Source organism: Staurois parvus, unplaced genomic scaffold (assembly GCF_062004578.1).
Source record: "Staurois parvus isolate SC_StPar_1 unplaced genomic scaffold, SC_StPar_1.0 ptg000004l, whole genome shotgun sequence".
Classification (NCBI taxonomy): domain Eukaryota; kingdom Metazoa; phylum Chordata; class Amphibia; order Anura; family Ranidae; genus Staurois; species Staurois parvus.
In genome coordinates, this window is record NW_028317800.1 from 4,153,780 (window position 1) to 4,173,019 (window position 19,240).

The window sequence follows — 19,240 nt, forward strand, 5'->3', positions numbered from 1 at the left end:
TAGTGACTATCTAGTAAATGGGGCACATTTAGCTGCAGAAATAGTGACTAGTAAATGGGGCACATTTAGCTGCAGAAATAGTGACTATCTAGTAAATGGGGCACATTTAGCTGCGGAAATACCTGTGGATACAAGTCACCAAGCGCAGTTCACTACCACTTTAAAGATGGCGGCGCTGTAGTAGGGGGACAAGCTCAGTGCATTTACTTTAGTAAGGCAACATTGGTCTCCACAGTATAGATGTTTTTTATTTTGTAAGACAGGGACCAGTGTTGGGGAATTGTTAGGGGGAGTTACGCAGAATGTACTTCCTCTTTAAGGCCAAGTTCACACCTATGCGGTTTGCGTTTGATCCGTTTCTGCAGTGCTTTTTGTGTTTTTGCACAAGCGTTTTTGATGCATTTTTTTCCAAATTGTTGCTGGGCAGATTAAAATGCAAAACGCACTATGCGCATTTCTACAGCATCTCCATTGAAGTCTATTGAACCAAAAATGCAATGTTTTGCGTTTAAAAAAGTTTCTGGCCATTTCCAAAAACACACAACGGATGAAACACAGAGATGTGAACCTGTCCCATAGGAAATCATGTTAAATGGACTGCTGTGCGTTTCTGCAAAACACAACGGAAAAATGCACAGGTGTGAACCTTGACTAGTTATCAGCTTTTGTAGCTATCTACTGTGAACTACAAAGTGATGGTCTTCTAGGTAATGAAGAGAAGGAGAGGTGCTTGTAGTCCCAGCCTAGGGTGACTAAAACTAATACTGCTACCACACCTAAGAACTGGTAAACTACAATACATAAAGAATACAGAAAGAATGAACTGTTTGTTCCCTTTGACCACAACAAAGATGGCCACCCTGCGCCGGAATCGTATGATTTGATTGGCCGCTCTCACTTCCTTATGCTGGTGGGCGGGCACACCGGGAAGTCAGGCGCCGGCACGTGACAAGTGTGAAGCAGGAAGGCAGTGGGCGGGGCGGCTGTGACAGTGGGAAGATGGCAGCAGAGAGGGAGCCGCCTCCGCTGGGAGATGGGAGACACTCGGAATTCGAGGAGCTGGAAGACGGCGAGGATCTCTTCACCAGTACCGTGTCCACCATGGAGGTGAGGCTGTTCTCTGTGCCAGCCCCTGTCTGTGTGTCCCCTCTGCGGGTGTCATGTCACTCTCTGCTCCCCTCATCACTGACAGCTCCCGGCCCAGCACAAAGGATGCCCGCTGTGTGCCCCCTCCTCACATCACCACTGACATCCCTGTGTGAGAAGGCTGTGCTGGAAGCTGCTGCTCTACCACTTACCTGTGCAGCAGAGAAGGAGGACCTGTGTACATCACAGCCAGCTTCATAAACTGCTCCTTGGCCCTGCTGGCAGGAAGGCATGGCAGCTTCCACCTGAGGTTTCTCACTTTCCACTTGGTGTGTGTGGAGTACATGGATGGTGGACACACTCCCTGCTGACACACACTTGTTGGCAGTCACAAGGTTTGCAGCACACTGACATCAATGTCATGGTGGAGAGATCATACAGAGATAATGGCCAGCATATCATTCTAGGCACACCGAGGAGAAAATGTTACTCCACTATGGATTGTTCTGGTGAATCGTTCCGTCCACTGCTCTCCGCCTCCATCACATTCCTTTATTGTGGCTTTTGTGACCCAACTTCCTGTTAGAGGGTGGCTCCTTTCAATCTCCATGCTCCCACTGTAGGCAGGTAGCCACCCCCTGTTGCTCACTCTTGAGATGGACTATAGGATGTGTAGTGTTCATAGAGCAGTCTACATGACCGCAACCAATGTGCACTGCTCACTCCAAACAAACAGCAGTGGGTGGGAAAGGGAGAGGTTGAGGAGCACATTGAGGATGATACTAAGAAGCAGAAAAACACTTTTATTGGCTCCACACGGCTATTAAGTAGTGGATGCGTATGGATTATTTAGAGAAGAAAGCCAGCCCTACATGGATTCAGATTCAGCTGGTTCAACAAGGACTGGATGAATGTTGATCCCTGTATGGGCAGGGAGGTTGTACAGAAGTCACACTACCGATCCACTTCTGTCCAGAGACTTTCCCATTTTGGTCAGCACTGTGGGCTATGGCCTGCGATGCTGATCAGTGTCTTCTCTTGGCTGAAACCCAACTGTCAGAATACAGTGGGGAAGATTTACTAAAACTGCAGCACTCAGAATCTGGTGTAGCTGTGCATGGAAGCCAATCAGCTTCTTACTTCAGCTTGTTCAATTAAAGTGTTACTAAACCCACAACAGTAAAATCAGTCTGTATATGCAGTAAAGCATGCTTGTTATACTCTAGAACCTAAGGGGTTACTCCTCTGCATTGTATAAAGAGGATGCTTGATCCTGTCATCTCTGATCCTCCCCTTCCAGTGTCCTCCTCTTATCTCCTGATAAGACATATTGTGTGGAGTCACTCTGCCTATTCTCAGTTTGGTGTGTATTACTAGGTTTTTTTTTTTTGAGTCCATGTGATCAGCACAGGGCCAATCGGTACTGTCCAGACAGATGTCAGGGGTCCTGCATCCTCCTGGAACAGAATGAAAACTCCTCCTACAAGCTTTATGCAGTGCTCGGCTGGACACTGATAGAAGTCACAAGACTGCTCTAACTGCTGATGAGAATAGTATTCAGCAGTTTATAGTTACTAAAATAATTGCACTTCCATGTTGTGTGTACTGTGGGAGACCAGATATAGTGAATGCAGGGTCCTGGGTTTAGTAACACTTTAAGCTTTGATAATGAAACCTGGAAGCTGATTGCTTTCTATGCTGAGCTGCACCAGATTTTGCACTCTAGATGTAGTAAATAACCCCCAATAGCTCAGCGAGGAGGATTCCTCCATCCACTTGTAGTATATGTAGTTGCGGAAATCAGGTCCATACCTGCTGGTTGAATTAAAAAAAAAAAAAGCTGACTTGTCTGTGGGCTGCCTGAATATATCCTCATGTTCCTTCAACAATGAACTGTTCCTCTCTCCCAACATTTGCACATAAAAATCATTATTCTCCATTTGTGTACCAAAAATCCATCTGTCCTTACTGAGGTCACATGATAACTTGGGATCCTCCTCCATCCTATCCAGAGGTGGGCGGGCCTTAGCACTGCAGAGAATGCTCATCATGCGGTCACTTCAGCATTGTACTGTGATCCCAGGCTGCATGATGACACACCTGCAGGGGGTGTGGCCATAACACTTTAGACCCACAGAAAGTTGGAATGAACTGATGGGATAGGATAGAGGAAGATACTGAGGGGCGGTGTTGGATCATGGGGAGAGGGAGCAATATCTAGTGGGCGGTGCTGGATCATGGGGAGAGGGAGCAATATCTAGTGGGCGGTGCTGGATCATGGGGAGAGGAGCAATATCTAGTGGGCGGTGCTGGATCATGGGGAGAGAGAGCAATATCTAGTGGGTGGTGCTGGATCGTGGGGAGAGGGGGCAGTAGCTAGTGGGCGGTGATGGATTGTGGGGCGAGGGGGCAGGATCTAGTGGGCCGTACTGGATCGTGGGGCGAGGGGGCAGGATCTAGTGGGCCGTGCTGGATCGTGGGGCAAGGGGGCAGGATCTAGTGGGGCGTGCTGGATCGTGGGGCGAGGGGGCAGGCTCTAGTGGGGCGTGCTGGATCGAGGGGAGAGGGGGCAGGATCTAGTGGGGCGTGCTGGATCGTGGGGCGAGGGGGCAGGCTCTAGTGGGGCGTGCTGGATCGTGGGGAGAGGGGGCAGGATCTAGTGGGGCGTGCTGGATCGTGGGGAGAGGGGGCACGATCTAGTGGGGCGTGCTGGATCGTGGGGCGAGGGGGCAGGATCTAGTGGGCCGTGCTGGATCGTGGGGCGAGGGGGCAGGATCTAGTGGGGCGTGCTGGATCGTGGGGCGAGGGGGCAGGCTCTAGTGGGGCGTGCTGGATCGTGGGGCGAGGGGGCAGGCTCTAGTGGGGCGTGCTGGATCGAGGGGAGAGGGGGCAGGATCTAGTGGGGCGTGCTGGATCGTGGGGCGAGGGGGCAGGATCTAGTGGGGCGTGCTGGATCGTGGGGAGAGGGGGCAGGATCTAGTGGGGCGTGCTGGATCGTGGGGAGAGGGGGCAGGATCTAGTGGGCCGTGCTGGATCGTGGGGAGAGGGGGCAGGATCTAGTGGGCGGTGCTGGATCGTGGGGAGAGGGCGCAGGATCTAGTGGGCGGTGCTGGATCGTGGGGAGAGGGGGCAGGATCTAGTGGGCGGTGCTGGATCGTGGGGAGAGGGGGCAGGATCTAGTGGGCCGTGCTGGATCTTGGGGAGAGGGGGCAGGATCTAGTGGGCCGTGCTGGATCGTGGGGAGAGGGGGCAGGATCTAGTGGGCCGTGCTGGATCGTGGGGAGAGGGGGCAGGATCTAGTGGGCCGTGCTGGATCGTGGGGAGAGGGGGCAGGATCTAGTGGGCCGTGCTGGATCGTGGGGAGAGGGGGCAGGATCTAGTGGGCCGTGCTGGATCGTGGGGAGAGGGGGCAGGATCTAGTGGGCGGTGCTGGATCGTGGGGAGGGGGGGCAGTAGCTAGTGGGCGGTGCTGGATCGTGGGGAGGGGGGGCAGTAGCTAGTGGGCGGTGCTGGATCGTGGGGAGGGGGGGCAGTAGCTAGTGGGCGGTGCTGGATCGTGGGGAGGGGGGGCAGTAGCTAGTGGGCGGTGCTGGATCGTGGGGAGGGGGGGCAGTAGCTAGTGGGCGGTGCTGGATCGTGGGGAGGGGGGGCAGTAGCTAGTGGGCGGTGCTGGATCGTGGGGAGGGGGGGCAGTAGCTAGTGGGCGGTGCTGGATCGTGGGGAGGGGGGGCAGTAGCTAGTGGGCGGTGCTGGATCGTGGGGAGGGGGGGCAGGATCTAGTGGGCGGTGATTGATCGTGGGGAGAGGGGGCAGGATCTAGTGGGCGGTGATTGATGGTGGGGATCGTGGTTAGAGGGGGGATTACTTTTTATAACTCTTATTAATTTATTTTTTGACATGGGTCGGTGAGGACAGAATAAAGGGAGCTTAGGGCCTCATTCACACTGCCAATCTTTGTTTGGCTTTGTAGTGATCTGAGTAATATAAAGACTTTTTTTTTTCCTCCCAGATCACTTTTTTCCTGCATTTGGATGTCGTTGCTTTAAAGTGTTACTAAAGGCAGATTTAACAAAGAAATTAAATAACAAACATGTTATACTCACTTGTTCTGTGCAATGGTATTGCACAGAGCGGCCCTGATCCTCCTCCTCCAGTACCCTGCCGGTGATCCTGGCTCCTCCTCCTCTGTGTGCCCCCATAGCAAGCTGTTTGCTAGGGGGCACGCGCTGCATGCTCGCTCGCAACCTATGTGTCTACAGAACCATGCTCTATACAGACAGCGGGACTTAACCCGCCCCCCCCCCCCCTCTTTACCCTGTAGGAAGAGGAAGAGAGGGGAGAAGATACCCCCCCATGCACAGCTCTGATCTCTTCTCCCTTCTGTTCCCCTTTACACAGGGAAGGAGGAGCACAGGGGACTTTAATGTTTTTTACTTTTTAAGATAAAAAAAAGTTTTTAGGATTAGTATCACCTTAAATCAGGTTTATCCACATTTAGAGTGTGTAATGAGATCCTGGGTGCACAGAATTGTTGTTTCTCTAAGCAGAGCCGAAATGTGCATTGTGAATAGTGCCATTGAACAATGGCAACAAGCATTATATGCTTTTTTATAAATGTCCTTTGAACCCTTTACAACTGCATAACACATGTGCAGCCGCAGAACGGTGGGCTCTGAAGTGGTTGTAAAGGCTCAAGATTTTTTTCCCTTCATGCAGTCTTTCTGTGTGCAGCAGCCCCCCTGATACTTATCTGAACCCAGTCTCGATCCAGCAATGTGCACAAGAGCACTGGCTCCTCCAGGTCTCTCTTGCTTAATTGGCTGAGACAGCAGCGGGAACCATTGGCTCCCGCTACTACTGACATTCACAGCCAATGAGGAGAGAGCAGGGGTGGGGCTGAGCCACACTGTGTGTGTGTGTGTGTGTGTGTGTGTGTGTGTGAAGAGTCACACAGGGCAGTGGATCAGGAGCCCTTATAGCAATCTGCTTGTTTTGGGGGCACTCGGCAGGAGAGAGGAGTCAGGAGGACCTGCAGGAGACCTGAGAAGAGGATCAGGGCTGCTCTGTGCAAAACCACTGAACAGAGCAGGTATATGATCCCTTTTTTTTTTTTGTAATCTGCCTTTAATGTCCACTGGCTGCACATATGCATCACTGGGCAGCCAATGTTTCTTTGCTGAGAGTACATTCAGTGCATGCTCCCAGCACAGAAACTGAGCTGTGAGAGAAGGCCTATAGTCACTTCTGATCTGTAATTGGTGGGATCAGCTCCCTAATCACATGACTGCCAATCAGCTGATCTTTCATACAACCTGGTGTCCAGAATTATTTGAAGGGATGCTGGGGCGGGTAAGAAAATGATAAAGGCATACAAATGCATGTTTGGCAGTCCCGGTGTTTATGGGCTCATTCACACAACTACTCCTGTCACTCTGCATTCAACAACATTAAAAAGTATTCGAACAAAATTTCATTCAGGGCCCTTTTCTATGTTGTATACTATTGTGGTGAACAGCATACATGGACCCTATTGACTGCCACTGCTCAGGAAGGTATGTGTATGTATGTGTAGCCATTGGCACCACCGTCACGGCTGTTGTCATACAGTTGATGTCTATATGTTGGCCCTGAATGATTCTTTCATATGTCAGCAGGACATGCACAGAATGATATGGGGATTCAGTCGTTCAGAAGCAGCTGAGGTCATTTTGCACAAGTTTCACCATTTTGTGTGAATGAATCACTCAGGGCTAACATATAAACCCCAATAGTGTGTATTTGGCTGCACACGGTTGACATGTTGGCTCCAAGCAGTGGCAGCGGCCATTAAGCCCATTGACACTGTTCACATGTAAACATTGCACATACGTTACATGTGTACAGACAGGTTTTTGCTGGCATCAGTCAATGCGTAAATCTTTACAGCCATGTGTATGAGGCCTCAGGATGCTAATTTTCACAGCCAAACCAAACTTTGTCAACCTTCCCTTTTTCAGTTGTATTGTGTTTCAGAGGGGATTTGTGTACTTGAAAGTGCGAGTCATCCAGGAAGAGGAAGCCGTGGATGTGTATTTTTCCACCTCATTCTGGGCTTGTTTTACTCATGGAATGCTGCACACTTGTCTTTTGTTTTGGCCATGTTTTCCTATGGTGTTTAAAATGTCAGTTGAGATGAAATGAAATGTAAAACTAGATAAATGGGGTGTCTGTTATCTCTGGGAGTTGGTGCATCATGCGGTATAGTTGTACCAGTGGTACTAGTTAATCATGAGCTGCCTGCACTATAGATATGAGGCCGTGGAGGACTGTTGTGAATGTTACATGTCGGTAAACATATGGCTGGCAGCATGATCGTGATGGCATGCAGAATTTTGTCCTCTAACCTCAAAGCGGAGTTCCACTCACCCTGTCAAAAAATAAGTCAGCAGCTACAAAAACTGTAGCTGCTGACTTTTAAAAACAAACAGCCACTTACCTGTCCCTCGGTCCCGTGGTGTGTCCCCCGCAGCCAGTTTCATCAGCCGTCCTGTATTTCAGGAGGCGGCATCTTCAGTGTGGGCACCCAGCTGTGGTAGCTTGCGGCTTCACAGCTGGGTACCCACTGCGCATGCGCAAGTAGCGCTGCGCTTCATGAATGGTCCTGTAGTTTTCTGGGACCTGTCACGTGTCCCAGAAGACTACAGGGAGGGAGGACACCTTCATTTCTGATCGCCTAGGCGATTGGACCAGAAGTGGGAACGGGTACCCGCTCCCCCCGCCTCCCAAAGGTGCCAATCCTTAATGGGGAGCAGTCCTTAAAGTGGAAATTTCCCTTTTGGGTGGAGCTCCGCTTTAAATACAGGCAGATCTCTGAGGGTCCTCACCTTCCTATTGGCTAGAGTGTGATGGGAAGCCTCACTGACCAATAGGAAGGCAACACAGAGGACCAGACTACACAGCACCCTGGAGAGATCTGGTCTTGTTTTCCTTGAATACTGACTCCCAAAGGAGGGACCTGAAGTTTCATGCCACCAGCAGTTTGTGACCAGAAAAGCCACAGGTTTCATTAGGCTAGGTTCACAGTGCTGCAACACGTTTTGTGATCTGACTTTCTGTGCGATTATGTAGTACTGCTTGGATGCATCCTTGATAAGGTGTGTATATTCTATGGGGTCAAATTTGCACTGGAAATGCACCAAGATAGCACAGGTTCCCTTTCCAAAATCACACCATGCTGAGTCATATTGATATGAATGGGCACCATTGAAAACCATGTGATTTCCCTCGTCATGCAATTCTGTGTGACTCAAGTTGCATCTGAAATCGCACTTTTGTGAACAGATCTTAAAGGAAACCTTTCCTGATGGAAGCAATGAGCCTGCCATTTCTTCTTCTACAAATGCTTTCTTCAGTACTTTTAGTTAAAACCCATCTGTAAGAATCCGCCATGAAGTTCTCCCTGTGCTGCAATTTCTGATGCAGGGTATGTGTCTTTAGGGCAGCCCAATGATGAATTCAGCAATGTGGGGTCAGCTAATGTGAAAGCCAAGATCTAAAGGGATCTCAATCTCCGCATCAGCTGACCTGGCATTACAGATCTATTCCCAGGATCTAACAGATGTCAGAAATGAATGCGCAGGGCCACTGTTCCACTTTAAACCAAGCCTGGCCTGTAACAAGTAAGTGGATTAGGACTTCCAGGTCAGTCACTGAATAAGTAGGACAGTGTGTCAGCAATGATTGTCACCATGGTCTTCATAGGAAAGGTTTGATTTGACTGTGTAAAGGTAGAATTATGGGAGCTGCCATTCAGCTATTAGTTGTAGGGTAGATTTCTTATAAAGAAAATAGATGTAGCCTAAAGGATGGTTTCACACAACTCTATCTGGTGATCACCTTGTATACAACCAGCCGGTCAGTTTTTTTCCCCGAATGACCAGTACCACCAGCTATAGCTGTCAACACTGATCATTGTATATTGATGGCGAGGAAGTCTCCCCACTGTCAGATTGCAATACCACAGTGGTAGTGATCAAATGTGTGGGTGGGGACAGCAAAACATTTTCTTTTGTTCAACTCGTTGGTTGACCAAAAAAGTGCATAATGTATGTGCTACCTAAGATCTGGGAGCTGCCAGTGGAAGGAAGGGGGTCAGTTAATGGATATTTGTAGTAAAAGTTGTTATATTGCAAATGGATTTCAGCCAGACATCCTTTTTAAGAAATCATTCATAGACCTTCAATATGTGAGCAGCTTCTTCACAACTGACTAAAAGAATGTAAATGAATGAACACGCCAAAGTCTGTCATTTATTAATCTTGTAAATGATGAATGTGAATCTCTCTGAAATTGTGGCCACTAAATAGTATTTGGAAAGTGTGACAGTATTTTGGCCCCTGTAACCTGTCACTTCAGCTTCTAAACAATTTTGTTTATTCTTCCACTATCACCTTGGAATTATCAGTCCATTTTCCATGAGAAATAATAGTTGATAATTTGCTCTGTTTACTTGAACAATAATAGGGTTATTCTGTAGACCATGGTTCAGGTGAATTCATGGATCTGTCCCAGCTAAACTGAAATTTGAGTAGTTGTTTGGGTAACTGCTTTGCCAATATCATCGTCCTTTACACAGCTCATGTAGTCCTGTACATACACTACATTTCTTTTGTGTTACACAATGAAGGCATTGTACACTTTCAATTTTTCTTGTTTGTTTTTTTGTTTTAACTAAATATTAGTGTAGTTATATTCCTTGTTTTTGCATTACCATGTAATGATGGGCTCCCATGTTGTGGTTGCAATTTGTAGTGTCATGGGTGATCGATTCCCCTATGTCCATGTATTCATTCACCTAGCTTGTCCCTATTCACCAGCAAGATAAGCAACTTCTTGTTCTGGTTCACTTGCATGCCTGGCTGTTCCTCTGTGTTGCATCACAAATGTTTGCTAATTTTACAAAACAAACACGACTCTTCCAGCATGGTAAGCTCTGTTAATTGCTTTCACCTTCAAGGATAAGTAAATGTCCTTTTTTTTTTTTTTTTTTTTTTTTTTTTTGCAGGTAGATCTGTGGTACCATGCAGGACTCCTGCAAACCTGCCAGTGTATCTGTGTGCCCATACATTGTGCATGTACAAGCACAGTCTGACAGGAAGACTCAATAAGCTGCCACAGCGCTCAACAGCACTGTGGTAGTTCATTGAGAACTACAAGCAGACAGCCGCAAAGAACTCTGTGAGTGATGCTGCTGTGTGGGTGGAGCCCAATATGGCCGCGCTGTTTTCAGAAAGTGACAGCTAGTATGGGAAACTTCTCCCCGTACTGCTATCACAGCGAGAGAGGGCAGTGGCTGCAGCAGTGGGAACGTGTTACCTGTTCCACCCTAAAAACGGGTGGAACTTGCAACATGTTCCCAAAAGTGAACCTATCCTTTCATCAAACTGAGACCCGTGGATAGAGGGCTATGTAATTTCTGCACAGGAAGTGTCAGTTCTCAGACTACAATCCGAGAGCTGGAGGCTGACCCCAGAAAAAAAGGATCGGGGCTGCTTTGTGCAAAAACCATTGCACAGAGCAGGTAAGAAGGACATGTTTGTTATTTAACCCTTTTACGCCGGCCGCACACAAATGTGCGGCCTCCTGGCACCTGAGCCTAGACGCCGAGCGGCCGCACATTTGCGTTCAGGTAAGAAAAAACGTGCTGAGAGCGCGCGCCCTGCGCGCTCCCAGCACACATGTCCAGTACTCACGGAAAGGTCCCGATCTGTTTTGATCGGGACCTTTCCCGATCAGGTGACGGCGCATCACGGCGGTCACATGATCCCTAAACCACGCCCCACCTCCCGGCTTCTGAAACTCTTAAAGGGCTGGGAGGTGCCGGCGGGAAGGGGTTAAAGAAAAAAAAATATCCTTTAGAATCACTAGAAGGCTCCATGCACACAAGTGCATGGAGCCTTCAAGTGATTCCTAGAAGCTATTAATAGCATTTTCTTTCTGCTTCAAGGAGCTAAATAGTGTTATCCTATGTGTCCATGCACACCACTATTGGCTATTAGCATTTGATGAGCTTCAGCTTCTAGGAGCAGAAAGTTATTTTTGGAGTGTTTCGGCAGTAAAAAAAAAAAGCTACTAAAATGCTAACAGTTTTTTTTTTTTTTTCTCCTACATGTACTGTAAAACCGCTAAACGTTCCTATGTGCCACCGGTTTTTCAGCTTAAAAGAAACACTAGTGTGTATGAAGCCAAACGCTAGGTCAGTGTGACAGCCAGGAAATGAATATTTTTAGAAACCAAGGTCCGCAACCTGCGCATTTCTCCAAAGACAGATTACCTGTGTAGCAACACTGCTTTACAGCAACCCTCAGTAGTCTTAGTTTTCATTTGTAGCACTGCCCTACAAGTTGGCTATACAACCTTGAATACATTTGTTAGTAACCCTCAACTAAAAAAAACAAAAACCTGTAATTTTTTTCTGAACAAGACTTCCAGTGTCAGAGGCAGCAAATGAACCTAAAAAAATGAGCCTTCTCCATGTTTCACAGTAGGTACAGTGTTCTTTTCTTTAAAAGCTTCATTTTTTTGGTCTGAACATAGAGCTGCAATGACAAGTTCTAGTTTTGTCCCACAAAGGACTTTTGCCCAGGAGCATTGCGGCTTGTCAATATGTATTTTAGCAAATCCCAGCCTGGCTTTTTTATGATGTACAGTATTTCTTTCAACAGTGGAGTCCTCGTCCTTCCGTTAAGCTCATTGTCACTGAAACAGGAATGTATGGTGCGATGAGACACTGATGGACCTTGACAAGCTTATATCTTTTTGGATGGTCTCTTGGCTTTTTGTCTACCATTCACACTACCCTTCTGTTCAGTCTGGGGGCAAATATTTATTTATTTTTCCTCTTGTGGCCATGTTCATGGAGGTTGACTACACTCCCATTTTTTTTTTTTCTGCCTTAATGCATCTTCTGCATTAAGTAAAAAAAAATAATAAAATGAAAGGAGGGGGTGGGGCCAAGCCGTGCTCTCTGTGGATACACACATCCCGGCTCAGGAGTGAGCCCACATGTGCCCACCATGCGTGCACATGGTTTTTGTATTTAATTTTTAGCCATATTTACTTCTCCCAGGGTTTAGCCAGTTCACACTACAAAATGCATTCCGGATACATTTTTGCTTACAGTTCACACCAAACTCAGTTTCAGTGCAGTTTTGATGAAGTTTGCCATGTTTCAGTATGGTTCTGTGCAGAAAAAAAGCAGCATGTTCTACTTCTTCTTTTTTTTTTTTTTTTTCTTCCTGCACCGGAAACTGATTGGAACTGACTGCACTAGTGTGAACCAGGGCCATTGGAATACATGGAAAACACTGTGCATGCATTTTTGATGCAGAAAAAAAGCACGCTGAACTGCATCTAGTGTGAACTAGCCCTAAAAGAGACCTGCCATCGGAGAAACAGGAAGACTGTCATTGCTGACCTCTCATTCTGTAAACGCTAACTATGATCCTGAACCTCTTTGTTCAGTATTTTTTTATCACTAATCTGGAACAAGTAGGTAATGATGAGCATTATAATGACTTTCCTGATTTGAATGTTTGCTTTCCAGATCTGAGTCAGAGGTGAAGCCTTGGGTAGAGTTAGCATTTCCAAAAACACCTTTATTTTTCAGAGAAATAAAAGATAGAAAATGATTGGTGATCATGACTAAAAAAAAAAAGTTAAAGGACTGGTTCTCACCACAATTTCGGAATCTGTTTAACACATTTTCACTGCATTCCAGTACGGTGTTTTTTTTTTTTTTTTTTTTTCTCTTTGACACTTGAAATCTTTATCTGAGGGCTCTTTCACAGCATCACATTCAAAATGCACTGCGTGTGCAATTTACTGTGAGTGTCAATATATAATTCTAACGATACCTGAAATGCAGATTGCAAAAGCAATACGTTTGATTGCACTGGATCACATGATACACCGGTACCATGAAATCTGGTGCAGTGCATTTTTGGAAAATGGTGCATGCGCTATCTTTTTAGTACAATCCAGTGCGATTTTAGCTCATTCAAATGAATGGGCTAAAAAGTGCACCACACTGAATTGCACAAGAACAATGTCTGTGTTCCTGTGCGATTCAGGTGTGAACTGGCCCCTAACTAAGAACCGTGTGCATTCTGGTGTGATTACATACTTTTTGCGGCATTCCAGACAAAAAATGTAGCAGGTTCTACTTTTGTTACCTGCAATAGAACTGACAGCACTAGTGTGAACTAGGGCCATTGGAATACATAGAAAACACTTTGCATGTGTTTTTGATGCTGTTTAACCACCTCCCGCCCGCCATATAGTAATATGACCGGCGCAAGGTGGTTCTCTCGTTCTGGGAGGACGTCATATGACGTCCTCCCATTCTCACCGCCCATGCGCGGCGATCGGCAGTGCACTGTGTCCTTCGGACACAGCAGATCACCAATCAACGGAAAGAGCCGAAGATGTCAGCTTGGTCATGTAATCAGCTGTGTCCAATCACAGCTGATCACATGTAAACAGGGAAATGATGGTTATCGGCATTTCTCTCCCCTCAAGCTGTCACGCTGACAGCTCGTGAGGAGAGGAGAGCCGGTAATCGGCATTCCGCGGAGGGGACATGTACACTGATCATCAGAGCACTGATGATCAGTGTGCCCTGATGATCAGTGTAGCCCCAGCAGTGCCACCTGTCAGTGTCCATCAGTGCCTTGTGCCAGGGCTCATCAGTGCCACATCAATGCCACATATCCGTGCCCATCAGTGCCACCTACTAGTGCCTCCTCAGTGCCCTGCAGCCTCATTAGCACTCATCAGTGAAGGAGACAAATCACTTATTTACAAAATTTTATAACAAAAACTAAGGTTTTTTGTTTAAATTTTCAGTGGCTTTTGGTTTAAGAAAAAATAAAAAAACCCGAGCTGATTAAATACCAGCAAAATAAAGCTGTCACAAAAAAAGATACAAATTTCATATGGGTACAGTGTTGCATGACCGCGCAATTGTCACTCAAAGTGCGACAGTGCTGAAAGCTGGCAATTGGCCTGGGCAGGAAGGGGTTATAAGTGCCCTGGAAAGCATCTGGTGTGAATTCGCTATCTTTTATTTTATAAATAGATCTCTGTGTACAAATCGCCCCTTTTTGATTTTGAATATTAACCACTTTATGCTCCAATAACCCATGTGTGGTGGCAAAAAGCTGGGCTTTAACGCCCACATGCCACATATCACTTGGCGGGCAATGTTTATGCGCTGGCAACGCACTCCCAGCACAAAGGCCGTAAGACTGAGCTGCTGAAAATGGCTCTCGTTTCAAGGAAAAAAATCAGTATCCGGTGGGACTGGCTTCCCATCATGTGACCACTGTGACAAGCCAATCAGTGGTCACATGATTGCTGATCCTTCCCACCTCCCCTGGTCGTTAAGAACTTTTAAAGGGGACCCAGTGCGTCAGGAAGGGGTTGAATAAGTAATACTACAACAAGTAATCTTTGCTACACAGAATAATAAATGGAGCGCGCGTTCACATAGATAATGAACCACCCCTTCTAAGAGGGCACTGAGAGACACATTTGGCTTTTAGGTCGCCATTAGGTGATCAGGAAAGGAATGTGACTTTACCATTTCTGCTAAATAGAAAAAAATGTCTTTTTACTCTTTTTCTGGAACCTTTGCCCACTGAAAACTGTGAATGATTAATGCCAGGTAAATAATCATTTGCCGTAAGTACCACCTTGGTCTATAATATTTTTAATAAAGTTATATATCTTTCAATGTACTCTACTCTTCTATTTCGGGAATGATTTCAGAAGATGCTGCGCTCTAAGTACCTAGCCTGTGTCATCAGCTACACAGTTGCACTAAAATGTATTTGCTACATAATATTTTTATACATTTACACTTGCTCCAACTGCAATTATACATTCATTGTTTAAAATCACCGTGTTAACTATTGTCAAGGCTGACCATGTGTAAAATCACAAGTGACAGTTATTTAAAGCCAATGATAATTGGGGGGGATTGTTCACACCATATCAGTTTAGCATAGATCAGCACAATTGCACATAGATAATCGTGTGGTTTTGTTTGTTTGTTTTTTTTTTTTTTTTTTCTGCCCTGTTCACACCATAAGGCTTCATGTACACGAGCCTACCCTGACCGCCGGCCGTGGAATGATGCAGATTGCGGCAAAAACGCAGTGCTGCATTTTCTCGCAATTGGTCAAAACGTTCCTGTCCTGAACGCGGTTCTTCAGCGTTCAGGAGAGAGAGGTTTAACCTCACCTAAACACAGCAGGCCCTAAACGCTGCTAAAAGTCTGTACATGGACACACAGGCTTTTATAGAGAGGACTTTAGGAGCTTAAATTCAAATTTTAAGAGCTGCTCGTGTATGTGAAGCCTAATGCTGCGTTGATGTGCAGTGAGCTGCATAGTAATGAAACATGTCTGTATTTTTACCCAGCATGTGTCACTGCACTAGAACATGACCGTATACAACTTTTTTTTTTTCCATTTTGTTAAACTGAGAGATGTGTTGTAATAGCACATCACACAGCCCTACACAATGCACACTAGCATGCATGTTCTTTAATCGTACAGGCTGGTGCGAATGAGCCCTTAAACATCACAAGCACATATCTAACATAAAGATCCTTGTGACAAAGATGTGGGTGTTAAATTCATCTCAGCCTGTTTTGGTGGTGGACCTATAAGACCATACTCTTGGTCTGCTGGACATTTGAGCCAGCACACGGATCTGTGTGTAAAATGTATGTGTAAAACATTCTAGCCTGGAAATGCACATGGGTTATGGGCCAAACAATGGCACTAGAATCTCTGGTATGTACTTATTTTAGCAGCATGATCCCTCCTCTCCACCCCTCCTCTGCTCCCAAGCATGTTGAGCGCTGTTTTTTTTTTTTTCCTTCCATAAAATGCATTTTCCTTCCATAAAATGCGTAGAGCCACTGCTTGGCTCCGCTCCCGCTCTCTCATTGGCTGCAATTGACAATAGTGGGAAGCGATGGCTCCTGCTGCTGTGACTCCGCCAATGAGGAGAGGGAATCCCGAGAGACCCAAAGCTCCTGTGCAGATCGCTGGATTAATGGGGGGCTGTGGGAGGAGCAGCACACAGTTTTTTTACCTTCATACATAGAACGCAAGAAAGTAAAAAACCTTCAGCTTTTACACCCACTTTAAAGTGATACTAGACCCAGGAATTATTTTAGTAAATATAAACTGCTAAATACCTTTTCTCATCAGCAGTTAGAGCAGTCTTGTGACGTCTGCTGAGCACTGGTTAAAGCTTGTAGAAGGTTTTTTTTTTTCCCTGCTCTAGGAGGATGTGAAACCTTTGACCCTCTGTCTGGACAGTGCTGATTGGCTCTGTGCTGATCACTTGCACCCTCCCAGGAAAACAAAAACCTCTAATACACACCAAACTGAGCATGTGCATATGGCCACGGGTTCAGTCTTTATCAGGTGGTCATTTCAACAAGAGGGGCAGAGAAAGGATCAAACAGCCTTTTTACACAACACAGAGGATTAACCCCTTAGGTTCCACAGTGAGTATAACAAGCATGCTTTACAGAATATACAGACTGATTTTACTGTAGTGGGTTTAGTAACACTTTAAGGCTATTTGCTAGATTCGCGTTTAGTATATGCAGAGCAATGTAACTGGTTCCCTCTAACTTGCCTTCCCTTTGCTTTTCTGCTGCTGGGAGTAGAGATAAGAATTCAAGCTTCCAGGCCTGGGGAAATGTGTAATTTCCTCTACTTCTTTTCATGTGGCAATACTGATGGTCATCCCTTTAAAGTGATATAAGTGTTTTGTTTTGTTTTTGTTTGTTTTAATTAAGTTTATACTTGCCTGCTGTTTGCAGCAATTATTGCACAGAGCAGTCACTTACCTCTTCTTCAGCAGTCACCCGCTGCTATTTCTGCAGACACGCATAGTGTGGTTTGGTCATGTCCCTGCTCTCTCCTCACGGGATTTGAGTGACAACAGTAGGAGCCTATGGCTCTGATGTTGCCTGAGTCTCCTGTGAGACCAGGAAGTGAAGGTAGAAGACCTGCAGTCAGGACCGCATTGGATTGACAAGAGACAGATACGTGTTTAGGGGCGAGGTTTGGGGGGTCAAAAAGGTAGCCAAATTTTTTTTTTTTTTTTAACCTTGATGTAGAGAAAGCATTAAGGAAAAAAAGTTAGAACTTTTAGGATCACTTTAACGTGAACCTGTCACTTTGCTCTGTAAGGGGAAAGCACAAGGCCACTTTAAATTGAAATGAGACAGGATTTTTTTTTTACATGATTACGGTGCAGGGGCCTCTTTTAGTGCAGTATTTTCTAAATGAATCCTACATTTCTTATTCATGCCAGAACTGATAATGTATATGTATCCTTAAGGTGAAATTTAGCATTATGGGAAGCTTTGTGTCCCGTTCCTTTATTCTTTATAATGTGATTATTATGTGCTCTGTAACATTGAAAGCGGTTGGCTTACTGAATAATTTATCAAGCAGTGCTATTGTGATTACTCATGTTTTCCTTGTTGCTTGTACAAAAAAAGTATATATCAAAAAAGCAGGTTTTGCAAATATTGGTCTCTTCATAAAACCCACAGTAAAGTGAACTAATTACCAAGAATTAATAAAAACCTTAGCATTATTTTGGAATAGGGCACACCATGAGGTGTCTGTATATTTCCTCTAAAGCGGAAGTATGGCCAAAGCTCATTTGGCTATACTTCTCCTATGGGTCAGGAGTGCGCTTAGTTCTGTGACCCATGATCAGCTGATAGTGGGCAAAGTCCACTGCCAGCTGATGTCACAGAGCCTATCCAGGCTCTGCTGGGATCCCGACAATGTGGGGATCCACCTAGATGTCTGACCAGCAGCTGGCTCAGCCTCTCAATGCACCACTGAAAGCCTGAGCAAGTGGCTCCTGACGCCCCCCCCCACAGCCCTGAGAAGGCCTTGTTCTATGCTCGATCAGCAGTGTTTGATCACTCCGTTCTCGGTGTAGAACTGGTGGGGGACAGTTGCAGCATCACATCGATGTTGCATCCACATAGGTGTGTATGTATGTTTGGTTTTTTTACATTCCCACACTTCTCTTGAAGTAACAGGAGCGTTGCAGCGTCCTTTGAGACAGTTGAGAGGTGTCCTCATTGCTTTGCGAAATGTAAGACCATGTTCCTAAAAGAGAGCCTCTGGCTTCAGTTCTCTTGAGTCATTGACTTGGAACATTAATGCACTTCAGCAATGGTAGCCCATGTATTTTTGTTTTCTTTAACTGCTTCCTGCATACAATCTGTGAATAAATGTTCACCTACATGGGGCACACAGTGTGTGGCTGTTGGCTATGATCCTGGGTGTCCTGGACAGTGCTGGTCCCTGCAAATGATTGGAAACCAGTGATATGAGCACATGCAGGCTGGAGGCTTGATTCAGAGTGAAAACGTTTAGATGCCATAGCAGTCTGAGGATGATAGTGTGCCTCTGTTCAAGTGGTTCTAAAGTCACAAGGTTCTTTTTACCCTTAATTACCTGTTTGCTTCTCTTTAAACCCCCCCCAATACTTAGTCCTTTATCGATCCAGTGCTGTACCTGTCTGGAACAGTGCTGCAGTCACTCTCTTCCTCGTCTCACAGGGCAGATTGATAGCAATGAGACCCATCTGCACATCTTCCCCCATAGCAAGTAAATTGCTAGGGGACCAAACACAGGAGAGGAGGAGCACAGAGCGTCAGTGAGGGACCCCAAAATAGGAGGTTTGGGGCCACTCTGTGCATTACTAAAACCTCCTTTTATTAAAAAAGAGGTTTTAGAACCATGTTAAATATGGTAATTATCAGATACAATTACATTACAAAAGTGCTGCATTTTTGTTTATCATAAAGCATATACTGTTTATCAGGGCTTAAAATTTTTTGAGTCTAGACCTACTAGCCAGGCACAAACCTTACTCTGCACCAGTTGCCCCACTCAACCTTGCCCAGGCCCGCCTCCAACCCCACCCCTGTCCCCAACCACGCCCCCTTAAAGCTTATGAAATTAAATTTTTCTTTAGAATAAAGAGTCCAAAATATAAAAAAAACTGCAATTATAGCATAGCTTTATTATGTGAATTTAAACATAACAGCAATAGC

General features: G+C 46.0%; 1 protein-coding gene across 1 annotated transcript in view; it reads left to right on the forward strand.

The window, feature by feature from the left end:
- The first annotated feature begins 951 nt into the window (after positions 1-951).
- Positions 952-19,240, forward strand: part of SNX2 (sorting nexin 2) — an 80,064-nt gene continuing 61,775 nt past the window's right edge. The window contains exon 1 of the mRNA XM_089674761.1: positions 952-1,107. Within this exon, the coding sequence (XP_089530887.1) occupies positions 1,000-1,107 (108 nt within the window). The 5' untranslated portion in view covers positions 952-999. The remainder of the gene's footprint in view (positions 1,108-19,240) is intronic.